The sequence below is a fragment of the Heterocephalus glaber genome, unplaced genomic scaffold (genome assembly GCF_053883595.1).
Source record: "Heterocephalus glaber isolate CG9 unplaced genomic scaffold, H.glaber_assembly_v1.0 deba00000122, whole genome shotgun sequence".
NCBI lineage: Eukaryota > Metazoa > Chordata > Mammalia > Rodentia > Bathyergidae > Heterocephalus > Heterocephalus glaber.
In genome coordinates, this window is record NW_028258138.1 from 58,707,422 (window position 1) to 58,723,714 (window position 16,293).

Below are 16,293 nucleotides of genomic sequence, written 5' to 3' on the forward strand. Positions count from 1 at the left end.
GCCCACGCCCACGCCCACGTCAGCTCACGGAGCCCCGCGCTCAGCCAGCACGCGCGCCCCCTGGCGGCCGCGGCGCAGAACTCGCCCTGTGCTGTGGACCCAGGTACTGTATCTGGCCATGTTCTCCAACCCTGGAGAATAAATCATATGGGCTAGTGGCCTTTTCTGAAACTGAGGGTTCTATAACCTTTCCAGGTAGTTACTCCTCTCCTGCCCTCTTCAGTCCCTCCTCAGCTGGAAAATGTGGGATTTGAATTTCATGAAAAGTGATTTCACTACTAAAGACACAAGAAGGAGGCAAATCTGGATGGCTTGGCCAGGGAGAGCCATGAGGTAAATGCACCCTCTCACCACCTGTGTTTCTGATTTAATCATGATTTCTACATTTGGAAGGAAATAAAAGGAAAAGAGATGAGCCAGAGAGATAACAAAAAAAGGACCAAAGACAATGGAACAAAATTGGACTTGTGACTCCACCACAGCAGAGGTCCCTGCTTGGATGCATCATTAACATATTTTACCTGACTTTCAGCTATTTGATGCACTGTCCTGGCTCAAAAACTAGAAATTCCGTAATGGTCCAAAAGATAAAAGAGGGCAATTGGAAGAGGGGGAGGTTGGATTGGATGTGAGGAAAGGCTCTGAAGATCAGCTGTCCAACTTCTGCTACTCTACTCAAAAAGTACCGAATTCTGATGATCCAAAACCCAAGCTCAAACAGGATTTGTCAACAATGTTATATGCAAAAATACTGATTGGGATGAGAACTAAGTTAACTTCCAAGTTTTCCAACTCGGGTTCATAGTTCAACAGGAATGGTGAACCTTTTAGAACTTTCAGTGATGCAATCAGCCAGCTGTGGCACACATGCCATAGGTTTGCCACCAGTGGCTACGGATATCTCACCTGGTAACTAAGACAGTATGAAAATATTCAGGAAGAATTTTGCATGTATTCTTGAAAAGAAACATTTATTGACCCTACCGAGGTCCCCATTTGCTTGGAACACACGCTGATTCAGCCCGCTGCAGACAGGCAGGTCTGCCCATGCGCTATCTAGGTCCTGAGTCACACAGAACACACTGAATCAGCCCCCTGCAGACAGACAGGTCTGTGCACGCCCTACCAAGGTCCTGAGTCCCGGGGAAGACGCCTAATCACCCCTCTGCAGACAAGCGGGTCTGCCCACACCCTACCAAGGTGCCCAGTCAAGAGGAGCACAGGCCCAAAACAGCACGCTGCAGGCAGGCAGGTCTGTGCACGCCTTACCGAGGTCCTGAGTCCCGCCAAAGACACCGAATCACCCCGCTGCAGACAGGCAGCCACCTGATTCCATACGACAAAGATGCAGAGGACACCAGACCACCAGACCAAGGTATTGAGTCCCACTGTTCCCGGCCCAGAGGTAGGGGCTTCTGAGCCGTTGTCCCACTGCTCCTGGTCCAGTGGAAGGGGCTTCCTGATCAGCATCTCTCCCACTGCTCCCAGCCCAGAGGAAAGGGTTTCTGGACCACCTTCTGTCCCACTGCTCCTGGCCCAGAAGAAGGGGCTTCCGGGGCACCATCCCTCACACCACTCCCGGCCCAGAGGGAGGGGATTCTCAGCCTCCATCCCACTGCTCCTGGTCCAAATGAAGGGGTTTCCCAGCCACCATCCCTCTGGCTGCTCCCAGACCACAGGAAAGGGCTTTTGGGTCACCATCCCTACCACTGCTCCCGGCCCCTGTCCCACCTCTCCCAGCTCAGAGGAGGTAATCCTTGCAGGCACTAACAGCCCCCCGCCCCAGTCGAAATGAGAAAACAGGTAAATAAGTCTCAAAACCAGACCTCCATATCACCTACAGCAACCCCAAAGAGAAATGAGATGGAACCCTCTGATACTCAACCACCTGGACCCACTGAACTGGCAACAAAAGGGGAACTGGAAAAAATGAAATCAGAAATAATTTCTCAGATAACAGGGGAAAGTGTGCCCTTAGTGCAAGACATGATTAATAAATCTAGAGAGGAGCTGAGGAACATGATGGAATCCCAACATAAGAAACAAATGGAATCCATAAAAGAGGTGCAAATAGATTTCCAGGGCATGAAAAACTCCAGTGAAAGTCTACACAGCAGAATGAGCCAATGTGAGGACAGAATTTCAGATATAGAAAATAAGATTGCAATTAGTGACCAGGAAAAGAAAAATTGCTTCAAAATTATAAGGGAACATGAGAAATCAACCCAGCAGCTACTAGGTGATGCAAAGAAGAGTAACATAAGATTGATTGGGCTCAATGAAGGAACAGGAGAGAGTGGAGATGACATAAAAAATCTCTTCACAGAAATAATGGCAGAAAACTTCCCAAGCAGGGGAAAAGAGCTTGACATACAGATAAGTGAGGCATATAGGACTCCAAATAGCCTTGATCAAAAAAAAATCTACACATAGGCATATAATTGTTAAGATTCCAGAAACACAACAGAAGAACAAAGTTCTCCAAGCAGTCAGAGAAAAGAAACAAATCACATACAAAGGAAAGCCCATCAGAATCACAGCAGACTTCTCAACACAAACCCTCAAGGCAAGAAGAGCTTGGAGTGACATATTCCAAGCCCTAAAAGAAAACAGCCTCCAACCCAGATTGATGTACCCTGCAAAACTATCTTTCAAAATGGATGGAGAAATAAGACACTTTCATGACAAAGAGCACTTTAGGAACTTTGTGAATACCAAACCAGCACTCCAAAGAATTTTACACAATATCCTAGGAAGAGACATTGAGGATCACAACCCCAGGAAGCAGAGCAGAATGAACCCATCTGCATGACAAGAAATTAAATGCAAAGGGGGAGAACCCAACAAAAAGAAAAAGTCATGGCAATGACAAGTCAATACGTTTCAGTTATAACCATCAACGTTAATGGTCTCAATTCACCAATCAAAAGAAAGAGACTGGCAGAATGGCTCAAGAAGCAAAATCCAACAATATGCTGCATACAAGAAACACACTTCATTCAAAAGGAAACTCATAGACTGAAAGTTAAAGGGTGGAAAACAATACTGCATGCAACAGGAACCTGAGAAAAAGCAGGAGTAGCTATCCTCTTGGCAGATCAAGTAGATTTCAAACCAACACTAATTAAAAGAGATGAAGAAGGACACTACATCCTTGTAAAGGGAACAATCCAAGAGGAAAAGATGACAATCATAAATATCTATGCACCAAACACTAGTGCACCCAACTATACAAAACAAATACTAACAGACATGAAAAGCCATATATGCACTAATACAATTGTAGTGGGGGACCTCAACACCCCACTGTCACAAATAGATCAATCAGCTAAACTAAAAATAAGTAAAGACATACTAGAACTCAATCTAACTCTTGAACAAATGAACTTAACAGATGTTTACAGAGTCTTCCACCCCACAAAATCAGAATACACATTCTTCTCAGCTGCACATGGGTCATTCTCAAAAATAGACCACACACTCACACATAGAACATGTTTAGGTAAGTGCAAAGGAATTGAAGTTATCCTCTGTATATTATCAGACCATAGTGTGATGAAATTGGAGATCCATAGCAAAAGAAACTCAAAAAACTTCATAAACACGTGGAAATTGAACAACACACTTCTGAATAACCAATGGGTCACAGAGGAAATTAAAGGAAAAATCAGACAGTTCCTTCAATTAAATGAGAATGACAATACTACATATTGGAATCTATGGGACACAATGAAAGCAGTCTTATGAGGGAAATTCATAGCAGTGAATACGCATATTAGGAAAACAGAACGAGCCCAATTAAAACACCTGATGCTGAACCTCAAGCTTCTAAAAAAAGAAGAGCAGGACAACCCCAGAGCTCATACAAGGGAGGAAATTATAAAGATCAGAGGAGAAATCAACGCAATGGAGACTAACAGAACGCACAAAAAATCAATGAAGCCAAGAGTTGGTTCTTCGAAAGAATCAACAAAACTGACAAACCTTTAGTCAACCTTGTCAGAACAAGGAAAGAAAAGGCAAAAATCCATGCAATTAGGAATGAAAAGTGTGAAATTACAGCAGACCCAGCAGAAATCCAGAGGATCATCAATACCTACTTCCGGAACGTATACGCCAATAAGATGGACAACACAGAAGAAATGGACAGATTCCTAGATACATATGAATTACCAAAGTTGAACGAAGAAGACCTAAAAATTCTGAGCAACCCAATATCAACCAATGAAATTGAAAAATGTAATTAAAAACTTATCAATTAGGAAAAGCCCGGGCCTTAATGGCTTCACTGCTGAATTCTTTTTTTTTTTTATTAAATTCTTTTATTGGTACATTGTAGGTATACAACACAATTACATTTCTCATTGGGAATTGTACCTTTACATAATGCATCCTGGTTCTTATTTTTTCCCCATTCCTAGCCCTCCCTTCACACCCTCCACCCTTCCTTATTTACAAAGACTTTATTTCCATTTGTTCCATTTCTCATCATTTTTCCTTTCCCTTCTTTCCTTTCCTCTGCCCCTCCCACTACCCCTATACATTTGGACCTTTTCTTCCTATTTTACATTATTGATTATACATTCTAATCATTGGCACCTTTTAGGTATACAATATAATGACATTCATCATTGGAAATTTGCACCTTTACACAGTCTCTCTTGGCTCTTGTTTTTCCACCCTTGCCCAGCCCTCCCTTCAACCCCTCCATTTCTCCTTATTTACAAAAATTTTGTTCCTATTTTTACATTTTCTCACATTAATCCCATTCCCTTCTATCCTTTCCCTTAGCCCTCCCACTTCCTTCCCCTTTGCCCCTTTTCTTCCTATTTCACATGACCTATTATACATTTAGTCCTGATTTACACTTTCAGTTTCTCACACCAGAGAAACTATTTGGTATTTACACATGTTTGTCCTATTTATTTCACTTAAGAGTATTGCCTCAATGTGCATCCACTTAGCTATAAATGTCTCTAATTTCTCATTTTTTATGGCTGAGTAGTACTCCATTTTATGAAAAAAGCCACATTTTCTTCATCCAGTCTCCAGTTGATGGGCATTTCGGCTGCTTCCAAGTTTTAGCTATTACAAACTGTGCTGCTATGAACATGAGCACACATATATCACAGTGGTATGACTCTTTTAATTCTTTGGGGAAGATCCCCAGCAGTGGAATAGTGGGGTCAAATGGGACTTCCAGTCCTAGTTCTTTGAGGTATCTCCATACTGATTTCCACAGTGGTTGCACCAGTCTACACTCCCACCAGCAGTGGAGCAGGGTTCCTCTATCCCCACAGCCCAGCCAGCATTTGTTATTGGTTGATTTCATGATAGCAGCCACTTTTTCTGGAGTGAACTGGAATCTCACTGTTGTTTTCATTTGCATCTCTCGAATGACCAGTGATGTTGAACATTTTTTCATGTATTTATTTGCTATTTCTACTTCTTTGTCTGAGAAATGTCTGTTCATTTCAGATGCCCATTTTTGGATTGGGTCTTTAAATTTGGGAGGTCTGATCTTCTTAAGTTCTTTATAGATGCGAGATAGTGGACCTTTGTCTGAGGAAGAGCAGGTGAAGATTTTTTCCGACATTGTGGGTTGTCTCTTCACACTGCTCGTGGTTTCTCTTGATGTGCAGAAGCCTTTGAATGAGAAGAGATCCCATTTGTTGATTGTTTGTGCTAGTTCACAGGCAACTGAGGTTTTGTTCATAAAATCTTTTCCTACACCGATGTCTTCAAGGGTTCTACCTAACCTCTGTTCCAACTGGTTCAGAGTTTCTATTTTAATATTTAGATCTTTAACCCATTTTGATTTTAGTGTAGTGCATGGTGAGAGATACAGGCCTAGTTTTAGTCTTTGGCAAGTTGAAGACCAAGTTTTCCAGCACCATTTATTAAAGAGGCTATCTTTCCTCCAGTGAGGGTGTTTGGCTCCTTTATCAAAGATGAGATGGCTGAGTGTGTCTGGCATTGTTTCTGCATCTTCTAATCTGTTCCACTGGTCCTCAAGCCTATTTCTTTGCCAGGACCATGCTGTTTTTATCACAGTAGCTTTGTAGTATAGTTGCAGGTTGGGGATTGTGATACTCCCTGCCATGTCTCTGTTACCCAGAATTGCTTTTGCTATTCTGGGTCTCTTCTTGTTCCAAATGAATTTTTGGATTGTTTTCTCTAGGTCTATGAAGTATGCTGCTGGGATCTCAGCTGGAATTGCATTGAATCTATATAGCAGTTTTGGAAGTATGACCATTTTCACTATATTAATCCTTCCTACCCAGGAGCAGGGGATGTCTGTCTATTTTCTGATATCATCTTCAAGCTCTCCTTTCAGAGTGCCATAGTTTTCAGAGAAGAGGTCTTTGATTCCTTTCATTAGGATGATTCCTAGGTATTTCAGTTTTTTGGATGCTATTGTGAAAGGAATTATTTGCCCTATTTCTCTCTCAGTGAGTCTGTCATTGGTGTAGAGGAAAGCTATTGATTTTTGTGTGTTGACCTTGTAACCAGCTACTTGACTGAATTTGGTTATTAAGTCTAGAAGACTTTTGGTGGAGTTCTTGGGGTCTTCTATATAGAGTATCATGTCATCTGCAAATAATGACAGTTTCACTTCTTCAATTCCTATCTTTATTCCTTTTATTGCCTTGGCTAATGTTTCCAGAACTATATTGAACAAGAGTGGTGATCGTGGACATCCTTGTCTTGTTCCTGATTTGAGTGTGAAGGATTTCAGTTTTTGACCATTTAGTATGATATTGGCTGTTGGTTTTTCATAGATGGCTTCTATCAGTTTGAGGTAGAGACCATCTATTCCAATTTTTGTAGGGTTTTTATCATAAATGCATGTTGGATTTTGTCAAATGCTTTTTCTGCATCTATGGAGATAATCATGTGGTTTTTCTCCTTGGCTCTATTGATATAGTGTATTACATTAATTGATTTTCGTATATTGAAACATTCTTGCATCCCTGGGATGAATCCCACTTGATCAGGGTGTATGATCTTCTTCATGATCTTCTGCATTCTGTTTGCCAGTATCTTATTAAGGATTTTTGCATCTGTGTTCATTAATGAGATTGGCCTATAGTTCTCTTTTTCAGTTGGGTCTTTCTGTGCTTTGGGGATCAAGGTGATGCTTGCTTCCAGGAATGAATTTGGGAGTATTGCTTCCCTTTCAATTTCATTCAAGAGTTTAAACAGTAGCAGCAGCAGTTCCTATCTAAATGTCTTGTAGAATTCAGCACTGAAGCCATCAGGGCCCGGGCTTCTCTTAGATGATAAGTTTTTAATTACCTTTTCAATTTCATTGGTTGATATTGGGTTGTTCAGAATTTTTAGGTCTTCTTCATTCAACTTTGGTAATTCATATGTATCTAGGAATCTGTCCATTTCTTTTGTGCTGTCCATCTTATTGGTGTATAGATTCTGGAAGTAGGTATTGATGATCCTTTGGATTTCTGCTGGGTCTGTTGTAGTTTCACCCTTTTCATTCCTACTTGCATGGATTTTTGCCTTTTCTTTCCTTGTTCTGACAAGGTTGACTAAATCTTTGTCAATTTTGTTGATTCTTTCAAAGAACCAATTCTTGGCTTCGTTGATTTTTTGTATCATTCTCTTAGTCTCCATTGCATTGATTTCTCCTCTGATCTTTATAATTTCCTCCCTTGTATGAGCTCTGGGGTTGTCCTGCTCTTCTTTTTCTAGAAGCTTGACGTTCAGCATCAGGTTGTTTAATTGGGCTCGTTCTGTTTTCCTAATATGCGTATTCACTGCTATGAATTTCCCTCATAAGACTGCTTTCATTGGGTCCCATAGATTCCAATATGTTGAACTGTCATTGTCATTTAATTGAAGGAACTGTCTGATTTCTTCTTTAATTTCCTCTGTGACCCATTGGTTATTCACAAGTGTGTTGTTCAATTTCCACGTACTTATGAAATCTTTGGAGTTTCTTTTGCTATGGATCTCCAATTTCATCACACTATGGTCTGATAATATACAGAGGATAACTTCAATTCCTTTGCACTTACTTAAACATGTTCTATGTGTGAGTATGTGGTCTATTTTGGAGAATGACCCATGTACAGCTGAGAAGAATGTGTATTCTGATTTTGTGGGGTGGAAGACTCTGTAAACATCTGTTAAGTTCATTTGTTCAAGAGTTAGATTGAGTTCTAGTATTTCATTAGTTATTTTTAGTCTAGTTGATCTATTTGTGACAGTGGGGTGTTGAGGTCCCCCACTACAATTGTATTAGTGCATATATGGCTTTTCATGTCTGTTAGTATTTGTTTTATATAGTTGGGTGCACTAGTGTTTGGTGCATAGATATTTATGATTGTCATCTTTTCCTCTTGGATTGTTCCCTTTACAAGGATGTAGTGTCCTTCTTCATCTCTCTTAATTAGTGTTGGTTTGAAATCTACTTGATCTGCCAAGAGGATAGCTACTCCTGCTTTTTTTCAGGCTCCTGTTGCATGCAATATTGTTTTCCACCCTTTAACTTTCAGTCTATGAGTTTCCTTTTGAATGAAGTGTGTTTCTTGTATGCAGCATATTGTTGGATTTTACTTCTTGACCCATTCTGCCAGTCTCTTTCTTTTGATTGGTGAATTGAGACCATTAACGTTGACAGTTATAACTGAAACGTATTGACTTGTCATTGCCATGACTTTTTCTTTTTGTTGGGTTCTCCCCCTTTACATTTAATTTCTTGTCATGCCAGATGGGTTCATTCTGCTTTGCTTCCTGGGGTTGTGATCCTCAATGTCTGTTCCTAGGATATTGTGTAAAATTGTTTGGAGTGCTGGTTTGGTGTTCACAAAGTTCCTAAGGTGCTCTTTGTCATGAAAGTATCTTATTTCTCCATCCATTTTGAAAGATAGTTTTGCAGGGTACATCAATCTGGGTTGGAGGCTGTTTTCTTTTAGGGCTTTGAATATGTCACTCCAAGCTCTTCTTGCCTTGAGGGTTTGTGTTGAGAAGTCTGCAGTGATTCTCATGGGCTTTCCTTGTATGTGATTTGTTTCTTTTCTCTGACTGCTTGGAGAACTTTGTTCTTCTGTTGTGTTTCTGGAATCTTAACAATTATATGCCTATGTGTAGATTTTTTTTGATCAAGGCTATTTGGAGTCCTATATACCTCACTTATCTGTATGTCAAGCTCTTTTCCCCTGCTTGGGAAGTTTTCTGCCATTATTTCTGTGAAGAGATTTTTTATGTCATCTCCACTCTCTCCTGTTTCTTCATTGACTCCAATCAGTCTTATGTTATTCTTCTTTGCGTCATCTAGCAGCTGCTGGATTGATTTCTCATGTTCCCTTATAATTTTGAAACAATTTTTCTTTTCCTGGTCACTAATTGCAATCTTATCTTCTATATCTGAAATTCTGTCCTCACACTGGCTCATTCTGCTGTGTAGACTTTCACTGGAGTTTTTCATGTCCTGGAAATCTATTTGCACCTCTTTTATGGATTCCATTTGTTTCCTGTGTTGGGATTCCATCATGTTCCTCAGCTCCTCTCTAGATTTATTAATCATGTCTTGCACTAAGGGCACAATTTCTCCTGTTACCTGAGAACTTATTTCTGATTTCATTTTTTCCAGATCCCCTTTTGTTGCCAGTTCAGTGGGTCCAGGTGGTTGAGTATCAGAGGGTTCCATCTCATTTCCCTTTGGAGTTGCTGTAGGTGATATGGAGGTCTGGTTTTGAGACTTATTTACATGTTTTCTCATTTCGACTGGGGCTGGGGGCTATTAGTGCCTGCAAGGATTACCTCCTCTGAGCTGGGAGAGGTGGGACAGGGGCCGGGAGCAGTGGTAGGGATGGTGCCCCAAAAGCCCTTTCCTGTGGTCTGGGAGCAGCCAGAGGGATGGTGGCCAGGAAACCCCTTCCTTTGCACAAGGAGCAGTGGGATGGTGGCTCAGAAGCCCCTCCTTCTGTGCCGGGAGTGGTGGGAGAGATGGTGGCCCAGAAGCCCCTTCCTCTGGGCCAGTAGCAGAGGGACAGAAGGTGGCCCAAAGGCCTTTTCCTCTGTGCTGGGACTGGCAGGAGCGATGGTGACCGAGAAGCCCCTTCCTCTGGACCGGGACCAGTGGGACGACGGCTCTCAAGCCCCTACCTCTGGGCCGGGAACAGTGGGACTCAGTATCTTGGTCTGGTGGTCTGGTGTCCTCTGTGCCTTGGTAATGTGGAATCATGTGGCTACCTGTCTGCAGTGGGGTGATTGGGTGTCTTCCGCGTGACTCAGGACCTCGGTAGGGCATGCACAGACCTGCCTGTCTGCAGCGGGCTGATTCAGTGTGTGTTCTGTGTGACTGGGGACCTCGGCAGGGTGTGGGCAGACCTGCCTGTCTGCAACAGCCAATAAAATAATTTAATACAAAGAAAAATAAAGAAATTGAAAATGTAATTAAAACTTATCAACTAAGAAAAGCCCTGGCCCTGATGGCTTCATTGCTGAATTCTACAAGACATTTAGAGAGGAACTGCTGCAAAGCAAGCATCACCTTGGTCCCCAAAGCAGAGAAAAACCCAACTGAAAAAGAGAACTATAGGCCAATCTCACTAATAAACATAGATGCAAAAATCCTTAATAAGATAATGGCAGACAGAATGCAGAAGATCATCAAGATCATACCCCCTGATCAAGTGGGATTCATCCCAGGGATGCAGGGATGGTTCAATACATGAAAATCAATTAATGTAATACACTATATCAATAGAGCCAAGGAGAAAAACCACATGATTATCTCCATAGATGCAGAAAAAGCATTTGACAAAATCCAACATGCATTTATAATAAAAACCCTACAAAAAATTGGAATAGATGGTCTCTACCTCAAACTGATAGAAGCCATCTATGAAAAACCAACAGCCAATATCATACTAAATGGTCAAAAACTGAAATCCTTCACACTCAAATCAGGAACAAGACAAGGATGTCCACGATCACCACTCTTGTTCAATATAGTTCTGGAAACATTAGCCAAGGCAATAAAAGGAATAAAGATAGGAATTGAAGAAGTGAAACTGTCATTATTTGCAGATGACATGATACTCTATATAGAAGACCCCAAGAACTCCACCAAAAGTCTTCTAGACTTAATAACCAAATTCAGTCAAGTAGCTGGTTACAAGGTCAACACACAAAAATCAATAGCTTTCCTCTACACCAATGACAGACTCACTGAGAGAGAAATAGGGCAAATAATTCCTTTCACAATAGCATCCAAAAAACTGAAATACCTAGGAATCATCCTAATGAAAGGAATCAAAGACCTCTTCTCTGAAAACTATGGCACTCTGAAAAGAGAGATTGAAGATGATATCAGAAAATGGACAGACATCCCCTGTTCCTGGGTAGGAAGGATTAATATAGTGAAAATGGCCATACTTCCAAAACTGCTATATAGATTCAATGCAATTCCAGCTGAGATCCCAGCAGCATACTTCATAGACCTCAAGAAAACAATCCAAAAATTCATTTGGAGCAAGAAGAGACCCAGAATAGCAAAAGCAATTCTAGGTAACAGAGACATGGCAGGGGGTATCACAATCCCCAACATGCAACTATACTACAAAGCTACTGTGATAAAAACAGCATGGTACTGGCAAAGAAACAGACTTGAGGACCAGTGGAACAGATTAGAAGGTGCAGAAACAATGCCAGACACCCTCAGCCAATTGTGTTGTTTACCTACAATGTACCAATAAAAGAATTTATAGAAAATAAAGAGAAACATTTATTGAACAGAGAATGTGAACTAGGTGGGTTCATTTCTGGGCACTATCTGGGCAATAAAGCTCTCAGAAAAAAAAATGTTAAATTTGGAATAATCATTTTGTTTTAAAAGAAAGGTATTTATCAGCTACTACATTTATAGGAATCAGGAGAGGAATAATGAATTTGAATGGCAACCCAAGAGGACAGGATGCTCTAGTTTAATTTGAAGACTAGAAGCAAACAAAAACATTTCAAGCAATTTTCCTGATTGTATTTTTGTTTTTACAGTGGTGGAATTTTGGTAGCAAAATTCTCTTTACTAAGTAACTTACCTGTCTTTGCTTTTTTTCCCTTCCATATAACTTCAAAATATGGTATTTTATATTTATTTTATTGGTAAGAAAAGCTTGACAGGCCCTTTCTGGGTTTATTTCACAATCCCAATTTTCAGCTGCTATCCCAAAGCAATTTCCTTTTGGGAGGGCACCAGGGCCACTGGCCTGTCATTAGTGAAGGCTGTAATATCTAATTTCTACCAGAGGGAGGGATGTAGTGATTACAGAGACACTTCTAATAATCTGAACAGAGCCTTCCTACAGTAAGTGGTCAGCCCCAAAGCTCCAGGCAGCATGCTTGGCCAGAGGCACAGAGGGAAATCCACTGGTTGTGTTAAAAAAGAGACCTGAGGGTTGCTCCACACAACCCCCAAAGCCATTTTCCCTTTCCCCATTTCCGCTCTGCCAGGCCATGCTCCCATCATACTTGCCACATTCATTCCTCTTCAAGGTATACTTTTGGGATGCTTTGTTTTACACACTTCCCTCAACCCTGCATCCACATTTATTTTGCATTATTTCATGATAAAATTACTTTTTTTACTTTTAAGTCTGCTCTTATTTGATAAGGATAAATTTTTACTTATATTCAAATACATGGAATGTTAGCACAAAACTGAAGCTGCTGTAGAAAGATTACAGATGTTCCATGGGTTATCGAAACTTCCATTTCTCTAAAAGCAACCTTATATGATCTTACTTTTACAAATTTAAGCGTTGAGAAATGTCTAAGTAATAAGTAACAACTAAAATAAAATGTTTTATTTGTAAATTATGTACAGAATACACTTTACTCTATGACAATGAGATGGGGAAGAAAGAAGAGCCATCACCTTCCAACCAGTGCTGTTCATTTTCCTGCTGGAGATGACCATCTTGCTCTGAATCAAGTGTACAATTCAGCTTGGATTTCCTAGGAAAGGAGAATTTGTAGCTGAACCAAAAATATTCCTGCACTGTTATTAATTGGCTTATTTCCACCAAATGTTTTTGAACTCTGCTAACTCAGAATCTTTAAGAAATTTCTAGTAGAATTTTATAATGAAATTCTATAATTGTATAATGAAAAACAAAAGCATAACTATCAAGAACAATGAGAGAGCAAGCTGACTCACCCTGTCCGCGGCGTCGGGAACTATGGTGCTTCCTAACATCCTGATCACCGGTACACCAGGAGTTGGAAAAACCACACTAGGCAAAGAACTTGCATCCAGATCAGGACTAAAGTACATCAATGTGGGTGATGTAGCTCGAGAAGTCTGATCGGCAGATAACATGGAGTCTGGCAAGATGACTTCTCCCAAGAGCATGCCAAAAGATGCACATATGATGGCACAAATCCTGAAGGATGTGGGGATTACAGAATATGAGCCGAGAGTTATAAATCAGATGCTGGAGTTTGCCTTCCGATATGTAACCACAATTCTAGATGATGCTAAGATTTATTCAAGCCATGCCAAGAAAGCCACTGTCGATGCAGATGACGTGCGACTGGAAGTCCAGTGTCGAGCTGACCAATCTTTTACCTCTCCTCCCCCAAGAGATTTTTTATTAGATATTGCAAAACAAAGGAACCAAACCCTTTTGCCACTGATCAAGCCATATTCAGGTCCTAGATTGCCACCTGATCGATACTGCTTAACGGCTCCAAACTACAGGCTCAAATCTTTACAAAGAAAGACATCTACTTCTGCGGGAAGAATAACAGTTCCGCAGTTGAGTGTTGGTTCAGTTACTAGAAGACCAAGTACCCCGACACTAGGCACCCGGACCCCACAGGCCATGTCTGTTTCAGCCAAAGTAGGGGCTCCAGTGTCCCTCACTGGGCAGAGGTTTACGGTGCAGATGCCTGCCTCCCAGGCCCCTTCTGTAAAAGCCTCCATCCCTGCAACTTCAGCAGTCCAGAATGTTCTGATTAATCCATCATTAATTGGGTCCAAAAACATTCTTATTACCACTAATATGGTATCATCACAAAATACCGCCAGTGAGTCATCAAATGCATTGAAAAGAAAGCGTGAAGATGATGATGATGATGACGATGATGACTATGATAATTTGTAATCTGCCTCTATGCATGTAACGTATACTTGTTCTTGAGTCCTTTGTACTGAGATTAAGCATGCTGGATGTTTTCAAGTTCTGTTTTAGAAAATGTAAATAGTATTTAATGAGTAAATTTAGACACTTTAATTGAAATGTTGGGTTTTCTTTAATAGGAAACTAATGATTTTTTTATCAACCTTTATGTGTAAAAAATAAAGTTCTCGTTCACCAAAAAAAAAAAAAAACAAAAAAAGAACAATGATTTTAAGTATTTCAACCTAAGGAAATTGTGAAGTGGCTACATAAACTATGAATCATCTGAAATGTTGGAGTTTGTTCTTTTTATTTTGATTAATCTAAAAGTAAAAAGCCATTTAACTATCAAAAATGCCCTTAATCTTAAGGTCATTGTGAAAAATGCATCTTTGACAACTATCAAAATGAGACCTACTTAGTGTAAAATTATCAAATGCATAAAACTTATTAATGGTTTTAGACTGGAGGACAGGGGAATGGGGAAAAAAGAAGAACCAAGATATATCAGGTAAAGGTACAAATTCCCAATGATGAATGTCACCATATTGTACACCTAAAATGTACCAAAAAAAACTTGATGAATAAAAAAAATGAAGGACTGAATAGAACTACTTGGCTGTCAAATACTTTCAGTGAATGGACTTAAAGCTACAAATGCCACATGTACATTATGATGATCTGCCAACATAGAAAATCAAACCTCTTGCACTTATTCAGTCCTCCAATGAGTCAGATTATGATTTCTCATGTGAAGATTTAGGTGTTTCTCCATCATTGTCTTCTTCCTCCTCCTCTTCACAATCCCCATCTGTTTGCTGCCCCACTTCCCCTTTTGTGATCATTTCAAAATCATTCCCATTTCCACCCCTGTGTTGGGATCTGTCACCTTCCCTCCTGTCACTGTATGTATCTGAATGCCATTCTCCACCTGAGCCTTCTGCTCCATGACTTCCTGGTCCTACTTTTCCTCCTTCATCTTCCTTTTTCTCACTGTTTGACTTTTTCTCATTGTCAGACTTCTGCTGTTTTTTGGTTTCAGATTTTTCATCTTTCTTTAAGTCTCCTTTCGGTCCTTTGTATTCATGTGTGTAGAGAGACCTAAAGGAGTCAATGGAGCCTGGATCAGCAGTCAGATTAGGCAAGAACCAAAAGTGGTGCCGTCCTCCAGTTATAAACCAAATGATGAGAAACAGAATGCAGCGAGTAACAGCACAGAGAAGAATGATGGCTACAAAACAGCCTGTGCCCACACTGAGGTAATACCACCTACTTTCATTTCTGCTGGCCAAAGTGGGAAGAGGGTGGGTGCTATTACTGCAATCACAAGAATTAATCCCATGACAAATGTTTTAATGTGAACTGAGTCATAGATCCACACATAAACCTCATTTCCATCCAGAAAACCTTGACCATCATGTGGTTCAAGTTTGAATTTTTTCTTAGTTTTCTTTTTTTGAGGAGTTCCCAGAGTTTCTTCCTTTTTAGAGTCTTCCTTGTCACCATCTTTTTTTCTTTTTCCTTTTTTGTCTTTTCTTCTTTTTTATTTTCTTTCTTGCTCTTTTTGCCCTCTTCTTTTCCATTTTCAGCTTTTCTTTATCTTTTTCTTTCTTTATATCTTTACCATACTTCATTTTCATTACTTTAAGTGCCTGGTGAAAAAACTGTTTCTTTAAAAGCCTGATGCAGTAGTCAACCACAGACTCCCTGGTTGTAAATAAAGCTTCCTCTCCTTTCTTTGCTTTTGCCCACTTTGAATCCAAAAGGAAATCCACTGCTTTGGAAGCAATAATATAATCAACCCAGTGACCCATCATATTGGTGGTTTTTGTTGGATAGTTGAATCGAAGATTCTTGTCTATAACCTTCTCTTCTTTAATGATTCACCAACTTTCTGGATCTGCTTCTTGCATCACCTTTGTTCCTCCATGTTGTCCGCTCCTGATAAAACTATTGACATAGTAACAAGGAGAGAAAATTTAAATGGGAATATCATTTGATCATCTAAAGTTAGGTCCTCATTTTAAGGAGAGTCAATTTGGTCTAAGAGACTCTTCAGCTCTTATTAACTAAACATTTCAGGTTTTCAGTGCATGTGTTCTAGTCATAAATAAGATCTCAAATCTTTCAAACTACACTTACCCTT

The 16,293-nt window shown here is 40.3% G+C and overlaps 1 protein-coding gene and 1 pseudogene across 1 annotated transcript; one reads left to right on the forward strand and one right to left on the reverse strand.

The window, feature by feature from the left end:
* The first annotated feature begins 13,194 nt into the window (after positions 1–13,194).
* On the forward strand, positions 13,195–14,351 carry LOC101708811 (transcription initiation factor TFIID subunit 9). The gene has a single exon (XM_004835758.3). The coding sequence runs from the start codon at positions 13,344–13,346 to the stop codon at positions 14,130–14,132; it is 789 nt and encodes a 262-aa protein (XP_004835815.1). The 5' UTR covers positions 13,195–13,343; the 3' UTR covers positions 14,133–14,351.
* Positions 14,352–14,803: 452 nt separating this feature from the next.
* On the reverse strand, positions 14,804–16,083 carry LOC101708463 (translocation protein SEC62 pseudogene; annotated as a pseudogene).
* Positions 16,084–16,293: the final 210 nt, after the last annotated feature.

Excerpts from the sequence above, each read along its gene's own strand:
- LOC101708811 (XM_004835758.3), top strand. The coding sequence starts at position 13,344 with ATGGAGTCTGGCAAGATGACTTCTCCCAAGAGCATGCCAAAAGATGCA.